This window comes from Crocodylus siamensis, chromosome 12 (genome assembly GCF_052110815.1).
Source record: "Crocodylus siamensis isolate JL-2025a chromosome 12, ASM5211081v1, whole genome shotgun sequence".
Classification (NCBI taxonomy): Eukaryota; Metazoa; Chordata; order Crocodylia; family Crocodylidae; genus Crocodylus; species Crocodylus siamensis.
This window is the reverse complement of record NC_143406.1, coordinates 1,170,829-1,190,591: the sequence shown is the minus strand read 5'-3', so window position 1 is coordinate 1,190,591 and position 19,763 is coordinate 1,170,829. Positions and strand designations below refer to the sequence as shown.

The 19,763-nt window shown below is 48.1% G+C and overlaps 1 protein-coding gene across 2 annotated transcripts; it reads right to left on the bottom strand.

The window, feature by feature from the left end:
* Positions 1 to 2,243: 2,243 nt before the first annotated feature.
* On the bottom strand, positions 2,244 to 19,706 carry LACTBL1 (lactamase beta like 1). Of its 2 annotated transcripts, XM_090023371.1 has the most exons (7): positions 19,627 to 19,706; positions 17,574 to 17,718; positions 17,141 to 17,250; positions 14,364 to 14,521; positions 13,381 to 13,628; positions 12,201 to 12,306; positions 2,244 to 10,050 (listed from the first exon to the last, which is right to left on the bottom strand). In XM_090023371.1, exons 1-7 carry the CDS (start codon positions 19,645 to 19,647, stop codon positions 9,072 to 9,074), a joined length of 1,767 nt encoding a protein of 588 aa, XP_089879497.1. In that variant the 5' UTR covers positions 19,648 to 19,706; the 3' UTR covers positions 2,244 to 9,071. The 2 variants fall into 2 exon arrangements, with proteins under 2 accessions (XP_089879497.1, XP_089879498.1); XM_090023372.1 differs by lacking the exons at positions 17,141 to 17,250; positions 19,627 to 19,706 and having other exon boundaries at positions 17,574 to 17,707.
* Between the last annotated feature and the right edge of the window lie 57 nt (positions 19,707 to 19,763).

The window sequence follows — 19,763 nt, the reverse complement described above, 5'->3', positions numbered from 1 at the left end:
ACCTGAACCTTACCATTGCTTTTTTCCACAAGATACTGTAATAGAGACAGGCCGAGACTCAACAAGGCTAAAATGGCATCCCACCTCCCCTCCTCCAGAAACAAGGTCCTGTATTACAAGAACAATCCAGGAAATTACAGACATTTAACTTTCTTCTCTGCGTTTTTCTGCAAGACAGGGAAGGAAATCAAATGAAAACCGGGAATGGCATCCTAGGGAATGATTGTTTGGCCCTGGGGTGAGGGTTGTAGAAAATCATTGCATCTGAGAACTTTGTAATTTAAATCTCTGTGGTAGCGCTGCTTAAATGGTGAGGCTATTAAACCAGCTTCAGAGTGGGGGACGCCTGGATTATTCGTGAAGGGGGAGAGGGAGGAGAGTGTGAGAAGGGGGAAGCTCATGGTTTTAGAGACGCAGCAGCCATATGAATGGCAGGTGACCCAGCCTCCACCACCCTTCCTTGGGTTTGGCACCACCAGGCAATGCTTTGCCATCCGAGTGCAAAATTGCTTGCTTTCAGTTCATAGCATAATGCTCCTCGAGTGGCCTGGAGACAAAAAGAACCGGGACAGTCAGTTCAAAGCATTTACCTCTGGGGTCTTCCCCCTTGTTAACCAAGATGGTGTGAACAAGATGTTTCTCTTTGCTTGGGCCCCACTTTGCCTCCCCTGGTCCCCCCCGCCCCCACTGTACCTGTTGCACAGAGCCTTTGTTTCTCATGCATCTTTTTCCACCGCAGTAACTTTCCACCAGGCTCATCTCGCAGGTGGGGCAGGCGACATCACCGCCTGGCCAAGGCGACATCACCGCCTGGCCAAGGCGACATCACCGCCTGGCCAAGGCGACATCACCGCCTGGCCAAGGCGACATCACCGCCTGGCCAAGGCGACATCACCGCCTGGCCAAGGCGACATCACCGCCTGGCCAAGGCGACATCACCGCCTGGCCAAGGCGACATCACCGCCTGGCCAAGGCGACATCACCGCCTGGCCAAGGCGACATCACCGCCTGGCCAAGGCGACATCACCGCCTGGCCAAGGCGACATCACCGCCTGGCCAAGGCGACATCACCGCCTGGCCAAGGCGACATCACCGCCTGGCCAAGGAAGGCAGAGTGAAAGCGTGGGCAAGCTTTACAGGAGCAACGCCCCCCAGGCACCGATTCTTTGCCGAGCATACAATGAAATGCAGCATTAGGGTAGAGCAAACCCTGCAGTAACACAGGGCCCTGCTGCATTGCTTCTCTCTTAGCGTGAGGGTCCAGGAAAGCCACTAAGTGGGGGCCAACCCTCTTTGGCAGCTGTGCCACAATGTGCTCACACCCTCCTCTAATGCCAACCCAGCTAGGGTGGCCAACTCTGAATCTGTTCTGGGAGGTGTCCAGAACACCAACATGTCCGCAGCCCGATGACAACACGCCCATGTGCTTGCATCTATCATTACAGATTACGGCGTGTAGACTTTACATCAGGAAGGCAAATGCCCACTTTAAAATCCCACTGGACTACTGTATAAATGAGATGCAACAATTAATATTTATTCTAATGAATGCCCCTCATTGATCTCCCAGGTGACTCTCAGCACTCTCCTAGAGATTTATATCTAATTTCCAGAGACTCCAGGGCAATCCTGGAGGGTTGGCAACCCTTCTCCAAACTCCTGCCCCTCCCTGATCTGTTGCTCTGCTTTCTGCTCCTTGCCCCATGCTGGCTGCCCAATCTGTTGCTCTGTTGTTTGCTTCCTGGCCCATCTGCTGACACTTTCCCTGCCCTTTCCTGGGTCTGCCGTGTCACACACAGAAGTTGCCCACGCAACTTGTGATACATGGGCTGCAGCTTGGTCACCCCTGCTGTAACGAGTGGGGGGGAGAGAAACTAAGCCTTCGTATGAGGTCCAAAAGCTAAACCCAGCTGCTTGCAAGTACCCTATACTGTCACTGAGAGAGAGGTGGAGCTGTCATTCTGCTATGGTCATGCCTCAAAATTACTCAGCCTTTATAGTCTGAGCCAGATCCAGTGATCCACGTTCTCCGCTACACCAAACGGCATGTGGTAGCGTGCAAAATGAGTGTCCAAGCAATGTAAATGCATGCACTCCCATTTGGTGGGATTTTCCACCCACCAGGCATTGGATTTGCAGGGATGTCCATAACAACACCGCAAGGAATCCGATGAATTCCTCCCCCCACCCATGAAGTGCAAAATTATCATTAAAATAAAGAAATCTATTTAATTAGGGGGCTGTGAGTCAGCTTCATTTTGAAGTGTATACCATTTTCACTAGAATTGTGCCTTTCCTGCTAACTAAGCCAACCCACTCCCATCAGTAGTTTTCTGGTGTTTTATCCGTCATCTCATATACATAGCAATTCAAACATTGAGTTTTCCTACTATCGGGATGCTTCTAATTCTAGTCCTAGTCAATAAGCAAGACCCACATCCATGGGCTAATCTAGGGGGTTGCACGGCATGGTGCTGCAATGCAACGCAACAGTTTCTCCATTTGCTTACCCCAGAAAGGCTGTGGGGATGCCCCTATGCAGGCCCTCCCCTCCCCATGCATGGATTTCAAGCTCCCTGGTCTTCGGTGTACTTGGAACAGCAGCCAGGATGCCCGTGGGGCAGCCTGTATGGAGTAGGAGGGAGTGGGCAGTATTAGGGACAGTTTTAGGGGAGGGGGCATGGGACCTCCAGGCATGAAGGGCCCCAAGGGGGGAGGCTCAGACACTAGCAGCACAGGATGTTCAACAGCGCAATCACAGGCCCCCACTACCCCACGGCTCATCTCACACCGCGCAAATCTGGGAGTTGCGTTGCCTTCTGGTGCCTTACATAGATGCTGCTCCCCCTCTAACAATCCCTGAAGAAATCTGTGAGCATAACTGATCACATCCCAACATAATCCCCACTCAACAAGGGCTCACCATCTTTCTCTCCCCCTTCCCTTTCCAATCGTGTCATTTGAAATTGCCTTGCCAGTGCACTCATCTCTTTCTATAGCTTTCAGTTCTTAATCTCCTTTAATACTCTGAGCACTAAGTTACGTGCTGCCTTGCTTTGCCTATTCATTTCTTTTTCAAAAGGAAGGACATGGAGATCAAGATCATGGTATGTGGGTTGTGTTTCTGTAAAGGCAACTCAATTTCTACCGAGTTAGAGGCAGGGAGAGCAAACTAACCCCAGGTGGGGTTAATTGAGCCAAATCCCCTGAGAGTTGTGGCCCACATCAGCTATCCTACCAGCTAGGGCAGCTATTTATTCAGTTATTTACTGCCCAAAGCAGGGCAAGAATAGAGGGCCGATAACTAGGGAAGGGCAACGATTGCAAAAGCTGGAATGGCAAAGTGAGACTGAATCATGATTTCTCTCTTTCCACCCACAGGCTTTTTGCTGGCAGGATAGTGCACTTTCTAAAGCACAAGGAAAATGAGGTTACAAGCCTACCTGATCGCGTGTGGCTCAGATCACTGAAGAAATTGGAAACCCCAAATGAGCAGGGTATGCTGGCTGCCCCAAGGAGACATTCATGGCTGATCTTTTGCCCTGGCAGTATCATAACTGTTAACACAGGGCACGTGGTGATGGTAAGGTTCAGTGAAGACAAGCACACGTGAATGAGAGAGAAACAAACTAGTTGTGGAGCAGCTGATAATCTTCCCTGTGCCTTGGGCTCTGGCTCCTTATAACGAGGGGCCATCTCCCAATCCTCAGCTTCTTTGCTCTGCCAAAGGAAGGAGCATCTCTCTACGTTATAGCTTTTCTCATCACCTCTCCCCTCCTAGCCACATGCTTCCAGCAACTACCCAGGTCAATTAACAGCCACCCAGAGGAGATATTACTGCATCACTCTGGAGTGAGTTTTTAACCACTTGCTAAAGGAGCCACAGAAAAAAGGAGAATAGGAAAGCAAGCCCCTATAAGCTCTCAGGAAGCTTCATTTTCCTTTCAGGCTAGCGAAGCATCCATCCTGGTTTTCAGCTTGTTGTTGATGGGCAACTGCAATGAGCTCCTCAGAAAGCTCAGCTCCCACCAGACAAGTTTCAACTCTACCAGCACAAACCAAAGAAACCAAAAATACCCCAATCTCTCTAGACACAGGAACAGCAACCTTTCCCCCTGGCTGTTCCCCACGCACAGCAGCCTACCTTCTCCTTGCAAGCTCCAGCTAAGCCTCATTCTGCTCCCTCCTTTGGGGTTTTAACACTCTCAGCAGGCCATTCCCTCTCTTCTAAAGGAGCCAGCCCTCCCTGTTGCAGGTCCTTATATTGGGCTCTAATTGCCTCCTTGGAGCACCCTCATCAGGGCCACCTGGTTTCTGAGCGGCGCTGGCTGCAGGGGTCAGGCTCATTGGCTGCAGAGTGGGTTGGGCTGAGTATACAAGCCCAGACCCTTGGCCTAGGCTCTTGCTGCTCAAAAGCTTCACAGCCTGCAATAGTGATGCTCTCCCCTCTTCTCTGACTCTAGCTATTGCTTTCTTTCTTTTTAGCAGCTCTGCTTCCTACAGCTTCCTGACAGCATCTTCACTGTGCATCTCTGGTGTAGTTAGTTGATAAGGTGCAAAGTTACCCTGCCTTCTTACTAATGTAGCTAATGACCTCTTTCCACCAGTATGTTGGGAACAGAAATTAGATGCACTGGCCTATATTTTCCTGGCTTCTCTCTAGAGCCCTTCTCAGACTGGAATTACTTTGGCTGCCCTCGAGTCTTGTGGCACTGAAGCTGTTTCTAGGGATAGGTGGCACAGTAAATAACTTCCTGTTTGACCTCAGATATCCTATAGGTACCCTTTTTTATCAGTGAAGGTATCTACCCTATTTCACCCTATGTAGACTTGGACATAAGAATACCCTACCAGTAGTCTGCCCTATCAATCCTGGACAAATTAACCACTGGCAATCCTTTAGCAAGCAGCACGGGGCAACCGAACAGATGGATGCTTAATAGCCATAACAATGTTATAGGCAGACCTCATAACATGTATTTATATGGTGTGCCACACAAACTGAACTATCTTGCATGGAAATGCAGATTCTTTTCTCAGGTTTTCTCACACTACAAGGTGGTTTCAAGTAAGAATCCACTGGTCTCAGTTCAGTGTTCATTCAAGTGAAGTCATTGAATTGTTTTATTAATGATTTGGATTCAGGAGTAGAGAGTTTTCTGATAAATATTTCTACTCAATACAAAAGTAGGAGGTGCAAATAATCTGGAGGACGGGGTTAAAATCTTGATGGGCTATAGGCAACACAATGACACTCAGCAGGGGCGAATGCAAGGAAAAGAATACCATCAAATGCAGACCTGGGGGATAAGGGGCTGGGTTGCAGCACTGCCAGAGACGGTCTGGGAGTTATGATGGATCATGAGAACTGGTGTGATCCTGGCACACAAAGAAGCATTTGCACTTTGGGGCTCTATAAACAGGGGCATCATTAGCAAGACAAGTTGACAGAATGAGGAGTAATGATTTTAAGTTGCAGCAAGGGAGATTTAGGTTGGATATTAGGAAAAAAAATTCTCACTAAGAGGGTGGTGAAACATTGAAACAGGTTATCCAGAGAGGTGGTTGGATCTCCATCCTTGCAGGTTTTTAAGACCAAAGCCTTGGCTGGGATGATGCATTTGGGGCTGGTCCTGCTTGGAGCAGGGGGTGGACTAGATCTGACCTCCTGAGCTCCCTTCAGCCCTCGTTGTCTGTGATTCTGTGACCGTAACACTCTGCTTGGTGCTGGTTAAGGTCAGCTGGAGCATTGTGTCCAGCTCTGGGAACCATCTTTTAAGGAGGATGTGGAGAAACTGGGGGGATTTAGAGGCGTGACAAAACCTTTTCTATAGGAGTTGCAATGCAAGCTGTATAAGGAGAGGTTGAATGAGTAAGTTTGCTTAGTTCTGGGGGAAATGAGACGGGGTGTAGGGCACATGGTAGCTGGTTTCAAATATTCCAAAGACTGCCGTAAAGAACAGCGAGAAAAATAATCCCCTCATGCCAGAGAGGCAGAAAAAAAGATGTAGTGGGTTTAAACCCCAGCAAAGAAGACTTGAATTAAGTCTCAGGAACTAGATATCACCCGCCTTTTGCAAATCTCAGGAAAATGTCTTTATCATAAGCACAGTAGGACAATGGCACAGGCTGGCTGGGAAGTTAGGGAAGCTCCTTCACTGGAGGCTTCAAGACAAGGCCGTAGAGACATCTACCTGGAATGGTTTAGGAACGAGCAGTCCCACGTCTCTGCAAGGGGTTCAACTCTGTGACTGTATTCATGAAGTTGTCATCTTCTCCTGCTAGAGAGGAGCCTTTGCTTTGCCTGGGATCTCTCCGCTTCCAACTGGAGGGATGATGGCGTTGACTCTTTCACAAACATCTTATTCCACCCCAAATATTTCTCCGGGGTTGGAGTTAAGCAGAAGTTGACAAAAATCTAACAAAACACACCGCGCACACAACAAAACACAAGTAGCAACAAAAAAAAAGGTTTAAACAACTAAAATAAATCAAACACTTCCTTTTCCTCTCAATGGCTCAGGCTACCTTCTTTGCATGTCCTAAATCTTGGCATATCACCAACAAACTTGGTTTGTTTTAAAGAAAACACTTTAAAATGCAAACTCTTTGTTTTTTTTTTTTCCAAGAAAGGAAATCAAAATGGAGCTTTGTCCTAGCAAGGATTTTACAGCTGCTTCATCTGTAAAAAGGGCCCCTAGTCTGTCTAGGTGGCATGCGATAGAGCTCATTCCACGAAGCTTGCTTTCTTCTTTAGCACCCACCCTGCCAGTGCAGCCATCTCTGCAGGCTCCGGATGTCTTTCTCAGTAACACGAACACTGTGCCAAGGCCTTCCCAATCTCCCTCTGGGGGCAGGTGCCTCTGCATGGCTTTTAACCTTGGGCACAAATGGCTCAATCAGGTTCTTTGATATTTAACCACTTTTTGAATCTAGCTGAATTCCCTTTATTTTACAGAGATGCAAATGTTCACTTTGGACATGTCTACACGTGCATTAATGTGCTTTAGTTAATGCGCATTAAATCTGGTACAATGTGTGGTCCTAAGAAAATGCTCATTAGCCTGTCTTAATGTGTGTTAACTAAAGAGCACGGAGGGAGGGGGGGTCTATATACGCACTGTAGGGGGAAGGGAGGTGTTTTAATTAGAGTGGCTCTGAGAGCTGCTCTAATTAAAGTGCCTGCAGGGTCACATGTATTCATTCAACAAGCTTTAGCTAATGCACACCGACCGCCATTTTGAAATGCGGGGACACTGAATACATGTGATGTGGAGGTTGCTGGAGCACTAATTAGTATGCTCTGGCAGATGCATGCTAATTAGTATACCTTGGAGCGCATCAGAGCAGAGTGCTGTCATATGTATAGGTGCCCTTGGTTTTTAAGTGATGTTTAATGTGCATTAGCCTATTTTAATGTGCAATAACTAAATAGCACATTTTAGTGATACTTTAATGCACTGTACATTAAAGTGCATATGTAGATGTGTCCAGGGTGTCCTCTACCATATCAGGGTTTCATAGTAGATAGGGTTGGAAGGGATCTAAGCAGATCGTCAAGTCCGACCCCCTGCCATGGGCAGAGGTTCCTGGAAGCAGTCGTGCACCCAGGTGATCTATGTGTTTATTACTGCTCCATTAACTGCATTTCCTAAAATGCAAAAATGATTTTGGTGACATCCCTAGGGACAGGGGAACTGTAGCAAATCTATTCTATTAGTTTTGACTCCAGAGCCTTGCCTGCTAATTTTTTAACTTAAGAGTTCTGGGGAAAACGCAGTTTCCAGATAGCTCAAAATGCAGGTCACCTCCTCAAAACAAAATAAAATCCAATCAAACCCAAGTCAATTGTTAGCAAAATTGTTTCACTTCTCAACTGGCAAAGACACTTATTAGAAGCTCTTTGGGACACAGCTCATCTCATAGAAATGAATATTCTGCCTTAAGCCTTGTCATATTCCACTCTAGTCAAAGCCTCTAATGACATTTCACAATATCATGCAAATAGCTTAAAGAAGGTGGGAAGAAGCAAGAGACAAAATGTGAAAATCTCTAGTTGTGGGGGAAAAAACCCTTCCTTAACAATGCCGAGAGAAAGCGCCGTGTTCTCTGGCTCGACTTTCTCTCCCACACCAAGCATCATGCTTGATGGACAATATCTCTGCTAACTCTGTCACATATGTACTTTTGGCCATATTTTCAACTGCTTTTCCCTGGTAGAGCCCTAGAGGAATGGCACTCATCTACCCCTATCGAAGCCCCTGGAGTTACTCTGACTCCTAACCAGCTGAAGATCTCTGCCATTCGCTGCAATGGAGCGATGCTGATGTTTGCCAGCTGGGCGCCACGTCTGTTCTTCCAATGAAACGACATGCTGATACCATCTGGAAAGCTCATCCATTGACTCCAACAGAGCAATGCTGGTTTACACCAGCTTACGACCTGATCCGTATTTAACTGCAGTAGCCCTGACCCCACGTTGGTAACAACGTGAATGAGCATTGATAACTGGGAGAGAGGTACTCAGGGTAGGAAAGCCTATGGGCTCTAGTTCACAGCAGTGCTGAATACTGGTTTTGTGACTAATATTTCCACGCAGGTATTAGCTAATGAGTCATTAGCTCAGCATCTCATGAGAGAGGGCCTATAAGCCTCCTTTTACAATGAGATAGCTAAAATAGAGAGAAAGGAAGTGACTTCACCAAGACCATGGTGCGGATCCGATGCAATGTGGTGCATTGAAAACCCTGGACGCCAGAGGAGAGGTTCTCAGAGACCCGCTGAGGCCAGTCTCAAGCACCCTGATGGTGGTCAAAGCTGCTCTGCTGCGGTGGAGAGTCTTCACTGGCATCCATATAGCATCCTCCCAGCACGGTCCAGAACGTCGTTTTTACCTGCGTCCCCAACACGCAGCTGGACTCGCAGGACCGGGCAGACGAGCCACTGGAGTCAGTCCAGAAAAGAAAAAGTGTTGTATGAAATGGTTAGTGGCCATCATCTTTCCCTTTAATGTGGCCTCTCCAAAGCCCTGAGGACAAGTGGGGGACACACCGACCTGAAGCCCCCATCAGTTAGCTGTAGAAGACAGGCTTGCGGTGTATGCGCACCACGTTGTACGTGTTTAGACCGGGAGCATCAAAGCCAGGAGACAAACCTTTGCGGTCAAAAGGGTAGAAATTAAATAGCTGCCCATCCTGGGTCTCTAGAGAGATGGAGGCAGAGCCCAGGCGCAGGACGCAGGGGAACTCTTTGTCAAAAACCACCTGGAAGACCCGGTCCTCCAGGTGGTGAAGCTTGATGGTCCGGTAGTTTTCAGGGATCAGTTCTTCTATGTGGGGCCCAAACTGCTGCATGACCAGCACCCCGTGAGATCCAGCTTTGATCTCGTAAAATGTCAAGTTGGAGTACGTGTAGTAGCCCACGTAGGGAGTGGGGCTCGGGGGAGGGTTCAGGCTCTTCTCTGCTTCCCGAAATGCCCTCTCCATGGCAGGGATAAGGGTCTCGTACGTCTGCGTCACAATATCCCCCCCCTGGGGCCTGGGGCCTGCCATCAGAACGATGAAGCTTAAGCGGAGCTTGGGGATGAGGGAAAAGGTCGCCGAATAGCCGTCCAGGTCGCCGTCTTTTCGGATGACGTCATAGCCCAGCTGCTCATTGATCTCCCAGGGGGTGCCGGTCTTGTTGGCGAAGTATTCACGCGAGCATTTAAAAAGAGGTGTCAGCATCGTCTTCACAGTGTCAGGCTCTAAGAGACGTCGGTGGTAGGTGCCTAGGAAAACCATCGCCAGCTTGGCAAGGTCAGCGGCTGTGGAGTACATCTGGCCGGAGGGTCGGTACCAGCCCAGGTCGTACAGGGGCGCTGGCTGCCCGCTGCCGTAGAAGCCCACTGCCATTTGGGAACGGATGGGCGGTGTGATGTCAAAGCCGGTGTCCTCCATGCCCAAGCGATCCAAGATATTCTCTGAAACCCAGCGCTGGTATTCCCCCGCAGCAGCGTGATCAGCCAACACGTGGGCCATCAGTGAGAAAGCCAAGTTGCTGTAATGGCATCTGCAATGAGAGAGACATGCATCTCAGTGTCATCCTTCAATAGGACTGCAAGAGCCCTGGCCTTTGCCGGTGCTGCGGTCACAGACATGTTACAAATGCCGTCAATGACCCAGGCGATCAGGATCTCATAGTAGAGAGGATATCTTTTATTAGACCAACAAGATTTTTGCAAAAAAAAATTCTTTAATTGCAGGCTTTTGGGCACAAACGCCCTTCACCTGGATACCTGACACATGGAAGTCAATGGCCCTGTTCTTTCATGAACAGAAAGTGTCATGTACCCTACGGAAACTAGGAACGGAGATATCTCAAACCTGCTCTTTTGTGACCTGGAGCCACTTCCAAAACAATCAGAAAAGGGGGAATGAAGACGGGATGGAGAAAAGGAGAGAGTTTTTTCCTGTTTTGTGACTCAGGAGTCTCGGCGAGTCAGGGAGCACGGCGGGTGAGATGCAACAGCACCATTAACACCGCCCGTCTGCATTACCTTCAGGTATATGAAGACACACTTAAGAAGCAGGGACTGAGGGGGTGAAAAATACTACAAAGAATACATGCCAAAGGCATCGTCTCCAGAACCTTATTTACCATGCCTTATATTTAGTAGCAATACATTTTTTTGTGTTAATTATCTTTTATATGATAACAATCAGGTCTGGGCTGAAGGCCCGCACGACAGCAGGCCCTGAAAGTCCCAGTTAAGTGGTTTTGTAGGCTTAAGCACTTAAAGCATCTTAAGGTGTGAGAAGCTCTTAAACCAGTTTATGCCTGCAAGATAGCGTCAAGCTTTGAAGTCGTGTCACATCCTTAAGAAGCATAAGCCCATGAACCATTAAGTCCATGAGATCCTTTAAGTTGTTAAAATGTCCCGGTGTTTATGGACCCAAAGCAGCATGCATGGGTGTGCGCACTTTGGCCCGTTCCACTGAATAGGTGCACACGTGGACTTGGTGTGATTCTCTTCTGCGCTGCTGGAGTCCTTGAAAAATCACTACAACAAAAGACGCATGGACCCTCCTCTTCCTCCTCGCTGCTTTTGGTCACTCAGTCTTTAGCTAAGACAACGGTGTGTTCAAAAGCAGATGTGTTAACAGACTTTCAGAGGCTTGGATCAGGAGAAATAGATTCTGGCCCCATAAGTTTTTCAGTGATGAGTGCCATACTCAGGCCTGCATAAATTATGGGTCCCTCTGCTCCTAAAATATATTAATAATCACCTAGTAAACCTTCCTGAATAACACAGACCACCATTTTACCCGTTTTTCCTGCATCGAGCCCATAACTCCTAGCTGAAGCGGAGCAGACTTTTGGGAACCAAATGGACAAAGTTTATTTAAAGCCTGTTCATGACAGACAGTCTGCCACATGCCGAAGCAAACTGCTCTCATACTAAATTAAAACATCTGAAAAGTTTGTAATTTAGTCCCACTTAGTTGGAATATGTCTAGCTTCAGCTTCCAAACACTGGATCTTGCTCTGCTTGTGCCTTCTAAATTGTCAACAGGCAGCTTAAATTCTGACATTTTCTGAGTGCTTGACTTTGAAGCCTAGACAGCATGCTTATAACATCATTTTTAATCATGATAAATATTTATAGCTTCTATTGACAATAAGAAGTGGCCAGATTTTCAAAGGTATGCAGTTCCCTAATTAAGCTGAAAGCTGCCCAGTAGGATTTTCAAAAGTAGCTAAGTAGGAAGAATTTAACTAGTTCACTCCCGGTCTGGAAGGACAGAGCTGGGATTTACGTCCTTGTGAAAACACAGGTTTTGGAAGGGATGGTTTCTTACCCTTACCCTTCATCACATGAAAGTCACTTCTCCCTGCCTGCAGGAACTGAAATTAATAGGCGGAGCCTGCTTAGGCGTTTTGGGAAGTCAGTGTCTTTAGGCTCCATTTGAAAATCTGGTCCAATGACTCTATTATCATGTCACGTATTTAGCAGACAAACACGTTGTCTTTCTGTATTGGATCATTGTGATCTCAACATGTCCCTTCCCCACTGCGGAGGTAGTTTCTGTCATGTCTTTTTGCCTCGATGCAGCTATTTGTAACGCTGGCACTGATTCCTTAGCCGTTGAACAGCGCTGCGGTCACCCGAAGGAGAAGCCTGCCCCTCGAGAGAAATGTAAATGTTGCATTTATCTGACCTGGTTCCTGGATCAGCCACCAAAACATCATCCTTCAGGAGAGCAAGTGCTTCTTGTGTGCTTCCCTTCCACAGCAGGCTAGTGGACCGGAGCCTCCTAGGCAGTCCTGTGCAATGGGAACAATCAGGTATCAACACCGAGAGATACCTACTGACTTACGTGAGGGAAAACATTTGGACACGTTTACTGAGCCAGTGCAATAATGAGCTGAGAGTGAAGACTCGAGTGCCCGTGGAGACAGCTGTGATTATTGCATGGTGTATAAAAGGCACGGCAAACGTGCTGCAGAAACACACTGGGTCCAGAACAGTGCTCCAGGCAATAATAGGGAAAGGCGAATCAGCCTGTATTAACAGGGCCTGTATGACCCCATCAAGGTCCTTGACTGGCCTCGGTGGGCCTGTGAGAAACTCCTGTGCCTCTTGGGCAGCGGCTGTTCTGGGATCCAGGGGTGCATGTCCTAAGCAGGGAAGCTGAACCGCTGCCCAGAACAGCAGCAGTGGCATTTCTATTCAGGCAGTGCTGAGGGAGTCAATTGACTTCATGCCTTATTATCATCTAATGTGTGGATCCAAAAAGCCCTGCTACTGATCTGTACGCCATCCCCCTCCATGGTCCCAACTCCCCTGGGTACTACAGGAGAATCAATACTGAGCTGTCACAGGCCACTTGAGGAACACAGGAATTGGTGTGTATTCTTGTGCTTTTGGGGTTTAAACAATAAAACGCTGGGGTGTGGGTCCTGGCTCTTGCCTCTTGTATCAGTAGCCAACCGACTAGTACATCTACACTACTGGTAGCAATGCAGACTCTTGCTTTAAAAGAAAAAAATACTCTGACAAGAAGCAGCCAAGAAGAGACATGCAGCAGCTCCTACCATGGCCGCAGCTTGCTCAGTCAATAGGCAGCATCTAGCATGAGAGAGGCCTCCTTTTGGTCACCTGCTCTTGGACTTGCTGGGAAAAGATCACAGAGATGCTAGTGCAACTGCAGAAATCTGCAGGACCAGCATCAGGACGGGACTATGTTAACTTGCAAAAGCCGAACAGGGGCTTTTGCGTTCCTCTAGTGTGATCTGTCCTCACTGGGGAAGGGAGTTTGGCTCTTTTAACTAGGGCCTTGAACCCATTGGGAGGCTCTGATGAGGTCTGCAGAGGTGGAAGCGGAGGAGTTTTGTCACCTGAGAGCTGGCTGGCCATTCTGCGCAGGGTGACAGGTGACGGCTTGAGAGGCAGCGACCCCTTCTCCAGAAAGATCAGCCCGTCAGCTGTGTATCTTTGTTCAGCTTCCTTTAGCCGCCCCAGGGGATTTTTGATAACGAAGCCCTGAGCGTAACGCTCCAGAGGGTCATCCAAAGACGTTACCTTTCCTTCTTCCCACAGTCGGTATAGCATGATTGTGGGGAAGACTTTGGAGATGCTGGCAATCCTGTTATGACACAAACAGCGACGTGGGTCACCTCCAGCAGCTCTTCCAGCTTACACTACTACAGTGATACAGCACTACTGATAAAACACATTTCCAAAAATTCGTTCTGTTGTTAACTTAAGTCCATTTATTTCCCAAGCCCCAAAACACTGATCTTCACTGGAGACTATGTCCATGCCACATTTCTGACTTCAGAGTTTTGCTCTACTTCCATCTGAAAATGCCAACCAGATTTTTCTACAAGGGGGAAATCACATTTCTTTTCACTCTTACAGACTTGAAGAACAGTTGATGTTGCTTGAATTAAAAAAAAAAGTTAGAAAAACTTGACCTCATTCCGATAAAAACCCTTCAAAATCTCCCCCCAAAAGGTAAATGCTTCCATTTGCAATCCTTGTGCAATAATTGGGGGAGATAACAAACACTACTGTCCAGGTCTACATTTGCATAACCACACACTGTGCTTTTTTTAAATCGAAAAAGGCTCACGGCAACACCAGTTGCGACAGCAGACTGTTTTCTTATTGTAGCTGAAGGCAGGGCAGGGAGAGGGAAGGATTTATGGGAGCTCTCTCATTGTGACTGACCTAGATTTGCACGGGTAATCGAGGGGCAAAGTGTGCACATCCCTTTTTTTTTCCACTGAGGGGCACTGGTACAGACGTGGTCCTCTAACCCATTGGCTAGTTCTGGGGTACAAGAAAACCCCTCTTGCAAAGGAACCTGCTGCCTCACCTGTAAATGGTATACTCGTTAGGCATTGCTGAGAAGGGGTTAGAGCCATTTTTCTTCCCAAAGTTACCGGTCCAGAGCACAGTATCATTGTAGATAACGATGGCAGACATGGTGGAGAGGCCTGGGCTATGGATTTTGTTGCGCAGCAGCATGTCCACCTGGAAGATAACAAGAAAATGGCAATGAGTTTGCTACCAGAGATGACTCCATACCATAGCAAAGCCGTGGCTGGGATGATGTAGTCGGGGCTGGTCCCGCTTGGAACAGGGGGTTGGACTAGATGTGACGTCCCGAGGTCCCTTCCACCCTCGCTGTCTGTGAGTCTACGATTCTGTAGTGTATTGGTGCAAAATGGGAGGCATGCCCCAAATTTACTGCCGAGCAAATATCATCCTGCCCTCAGATTCATCAACATCTTTCAACCAAACATTTTTGACCAATGATCCACCTCGGCTGGTGCCCATCACTTAAACTTCATGCAACAAACGTCAGACGTGGCTACTGCTACTCTTGTGTCTCCTATAGAGAACCTTCATCTCTTGCACACCACTTAGGTGCAGGAAAGTAGGTGGGAAAGCCTGTCAGAAACAAGGTCCTGGGTGCTTGCCAAGATGAATGGACCTCAAGGCACATCCTACCCCACTAACTCCCCGGCTGCAGAGTCAATAACTGTGAAAGTGCCCAACCCTTATCCCCACGCTCACCCAGTCCCTCCCGCATCCCTCTGTTGTCTCTGAAATAACAACGTGCTCTGAAAACACAAACACACTTGCCCGTGCTACAACTCCCTCGATACCAGCAGAGTTCGGCCAAGTGTGAACTGTCCATAAACTTAGCTCGTGCCATCTTACATGCACGCTATGAAGGGAACATATCAGAATTTCAGCCATCGCTGAAACTTCAGACCTGATAAACCTGGCCATGAAAATAACAACCCTGCTGTCAGAAAGGTAAATCAGAAACTTTGTGGGAGCTTGTGAAATTCAGGCAGGATGACAGGAGGAACTTTAAGGGCTAGATATGTAATTAGGAATGGGAATTATTGCAGAAGAGCACAACGAGCTCCTGAAGTTTCTGGAGGCTCTTCGTTCCCCAGGGTCCTGCTAGGTTCATCCCTGCGTGCTTTCTTCTGAAGCTCTTGCATTACTGGCAGGGTCTCGGGCATGCACATGTGAATTGTGGCAATAATTGAGCTGGATGCTGTTATCTTTGTACTGACCCAGAGGATAACCAAGACTATGGAAGGGGTTGTGGTGAAGGTGGTTTTAAGGGCATAGGATTGGGAGAGACCTCACAGGGCATCAATGTGAGAGGCAATTGTGTAATACATGTTAAATGTAAGAGTATTTACAAGAATGTCCGTTCTGACGCCTCTCACATGCCGCAGCTGCAAAGCGTCCCCCGACACCTCGCAATGGATCTTTGGCACAAAAAACCTAAAGGTCTCAAAAACTCTGACTTGCCAGAGGAGCAGACCTAGGGAGATGGAGGTCATCACCCGTGTCCTGGGCTCCTGCAGGGGCAGGGCATGTGGAAAATGAAACGTGCCCAAATGATTCTAGGAAGTGAAATATGTCCTGTGGTACAAAGGGAGGCAACCTTCCCCCTGGCGGAAAACATGAACTAAAACCAAAGGTCCTTGCCATCATGACCTCTCCACTCTGCATGCCTAGCAAGGATGGTGGGATCATGCCCCATATTGTAGATGAGGTCTTGCTAATGGGCATCCAAGTCGGGGCTGCTATCCATCCCTCCCTGTGCCTTGGCTGACACGTCCTACAACTGCCTCGGTGTTTGCACAGCCACAGCACGTCGTTGGCTCATTGTCGTTCTGCGACGGGCTAAGACATTGAGATTCCTCTTGTCCTACATCCCCCCAGCACACGAGCAACCAGCTTGCATCCCGAGTTCTTGGTATCAGTCTTAGTGCACGGCTTCTAAATGTTGTACCGCGTTATTACCGCAGCTCACAAAGTTATCTGTCTTGTGTGTCAATCTCATCCTCCGCAGCGTTCATAATAACCCCCAACTTTGTGTCACCTACAGTTTTCATCATCACGAACCTGGTTCTTGCATAAAGGCCATTAATGACATTAGCAATCAAGGCTCATGGTAGAGGTGATATCTTTTATCAGATCAACAAGATTTTTGCAAAAATATTTTTCTTTAATTTTTTGCAAAAATCCTGTTGGTCTAATAAAAGATATCACCTCAACCATGACCCCTGACTGCTTTTTCCTTTAGGTCAATAGGGCTACAATCTGGATACCTGACTAATGAAATTAGTGATCCTTGAGAAACACCACCAGAAACCGTTCTTCGATCTCATGGCTCCCCTTCTGTGTAGCCCACTGGAGTTTCCCCGGAGCCATCTTATTATTATTTGACTTCCAATTTTAGTATTAACCCCCATCTTCTCCACTGTAGGTAGTAATTTCCTGCAAGGTGCAGGTTCAAACGATTTACTGAAATTTTCGAAGATAATGATTTTATTGTAGAAAGGTATTAAGTTATCTAGGCTTTTATAAATAGAGCCGCATTTCATTTTCCACCATGTTCTATCTACCTCCACATCTTAATTAGTCTTTCCTTAATGGCCTGTTCTATGGCCTTACGTAGTACTGAAGGCAAAGCAACAGGACTGCAGCTGCTCAGTTCTCTCTTTTTTCATACAGACACAGTACAGAGGACCATGCAATAAGGAAGTGTCTGCACCTAGGAATAAGGCGCCAGCTGGAATTAAAAATATGCAGCCCCTCCATCCTATCCCCACAAACCTTCTCCAGTGCATCCTTCAGGATAGGGATCGGGTGATCCAGTGGTACTGGCTCTGGATAGCGGGGGCACATTTGCACTGCTTCTGACCTCCCCTCCATTCCAGATGGACCTGGGAATAATTCAAGAGAGGCGGCTGGCTGACTGGATCGTGCTTTCCACGCTTTGTTAGGTGCTTCTGTTTCCTTGCCCTGACTAGCTGAGAAAGGAGACTGTGCAATGAGATACGAATGTTGAGAAATAGGGATATATGGGGAGGAAAGGGCTATGCTGGCTGCTTTCTATTTGTTAGGTAGGTTCCTGCAGAGCCCCTCCAAAATAGTGTAGAGCTCAATCCCGGGGAGGTGACACAGGCAGAAAACCCTTCATGTGAACATCACCAAAATCCTAGGCTTCGCCTCCCAACGGTGCAGAGCCCGACTGATCCGTACTCACCCGGCTCCACTTTGGGGAGACTGTACTGCCACAAGAAGCAGCCGGTCATGGCAACAGAGAGCAGGAGAAAGAAGATCAGCGTCACATGGATCCACTTCACTTCCATCCGAGGCAGCTTGAGGAGGCCCCGGCTGCTGGAGGTCTGCTGCAAACAGAAGAGACGCGTGGTTTCAGTACGACTGAGACAGAAAGGAAGAGAGAGAAAGGAAATTGCTTCCCACGTGTGCCAAGTGGACATGTTATTCCACATAGCGTGTTGCTAACTAGAAGCTGTGGCAGGCAGATGGACCCGGAATGAGCTGTGGGGTTTTTATTCTGTGCTCAATAGGAGTCTGATCTGGTTTTACTATGAGCTCCTGTACAGGTTACAAACCAGACTTTCATGAAGCTCCCAGCACTGCTGCACCAGGAAATTAATCCGTAGCAGTGCCACGGAATATAGATGCATATATATATGCATATATTTATGTACACACCACACACACATATATGGCACTTTGCAGCAGATCAGCTGGAATCACTGCAAACTGTGTCTTAAAGAAACAGTTCAATAAGAAGCTGATTTTACCCAGCGTGCCTGTTATTGCCAGAGCCCTTGTTCCGTACTGGAGTTTGCAAGAGTTAATTGTCCCCCTTCGAGGTCCCAGTGAAGTGCCAGAGTCACGGCACGACCTTAGCTGAAGAGCGCTTGCTTCCTCCCTGCTTCCACAGCGTGGGGAACTGCCAAAACTGTTGGCAGCCGAGGAGCAGTGCTCTGTTCAGGCTGTCATCTCCTCTCATCAAAACCCCTTCTTTTGGGGCCTCTCCAAATCCCAGCTTTCCTGGCTGCAGCATCTGGACACTGCTTCCTCCCTCTGAACAGACCCACATCCTCCCTTCTGGAATACATGCAGTGGTTTCCCATTCATTTCAGGGTCCAGGGTAAAGTTGTCCTCCTTTTCATACAACCATAGGCCACGAGGGCTGGAGGGACTTCAGGAGGTCACATCTAGTCCAACCCCCTGCTCCAGGCAGGACCAGCCCCAACTGCATCATCCCAGCCAGGGCTTTATCCAGCCAGGTCTTAAAAACCTCCAAGGATGGCGACTGCGCCACCTCTCTGGGGAGCCTGTGCCATGCTTCACGGCCCTCCCAATGAGAGTTTTTCCTAATATCCAACCTCAGCTTCCCTTGCTGCAGCTTGAGCCCATTGCTCCTTGTCCTGTCACCTGCCCCCACGGTGGACAGTCCAGTTCCATCCTCTTTGCAACCACGCTTCAAGCTTTTCTAAGTGTCCATGGTCCCACTCATGGACATTATCTTTCCAAGCTCCCCGCTTGACTCCATGCACTCATTTAGCCATAACCTTTGCTTTATTTTTCTGCATAGTCTTGTGACGTGTCATCCATCTTCTATGCAGCACTTGCTTTCTGGAGGAAACAGCCTATGCCGCTTCCTGTCACCTGCTATACCGTAGTGCCATCGAGACACGTACCCCTCTCTACTACAAGCTGTAACACTTTCTGCCATTTCTTTTAGTCGTGCAATATTTAAAAATTTTCCATCTCCTTCCAGACTGAACATAAATTCTCTCTAATTCCTGCCTGCTCTTTGCAAAGAGGAGCTGGAACCAACAGGACCTCACCAACTATTTATAGCACCTTCATCTCCTCTTGGCATCTGCATGGGAGAGGATTAACTCATGTGACACGCAGCCCCTCTGTGCCCATCAGGCAGCTTGCATGCAGGGATCAGGATCCATGCGGGGCGGAAAGATAGGGTGAGCTGCTCACAAAATGCAGGAGCAAGAACACAGAGGAAGAAACAGGGAAAGCGAGGGCCGGCTGCTGCTGTTGCTTATTCCCGTGTAAGCCGGGAACATGGATCCTATTAGTCAGTGGAGTCTCAGTGCTGCAGTAGAGAGATGAATCAAAGCACTTGCTGGCCTGCTAATGCATTATTTAGACACAGGTATGTCATCTGCTTTCCCTCCTATTTGCCACTGGGAGCTGATGTTGGCAACCCTTGGCAAAGGGAGCAAAAGTAGCAAAGAAGCTGTGAGCTATTGCCTTACCCGTCGCTGTAACCTGTCCATGGCTGTTGAGAAGTCCCTTCTTACCACCAGCACTCATGCACCTGCTAGGGTGAGATGGGAGAAAAGGTTTAGCAAGAAAAGGCAGGTCCCAAGGTGCAGAGGCCAGGTCAGAGCAG

Coding starts and splice junctions, on each gene's coding strand:
- LACTBL1 (XM_090023371.1), bottom strand. CDS start 19,647: ATGGACAGGTTACAGCGACGG. Junction 12,307..13,380: donor AATGGCCAGCCAGCTCTCAG/GTGACAAAACTC, acceptor CCCATTGCACAG/GACTGCCTAGGAGGCTCCGG. Junction 10,051..12,200: donor GTGGCTGATCCAGGAACCAG/GTCAGATAAATG, acceptor CTCTCATTGCAG/ATGCCATTACAGCAACTTGG.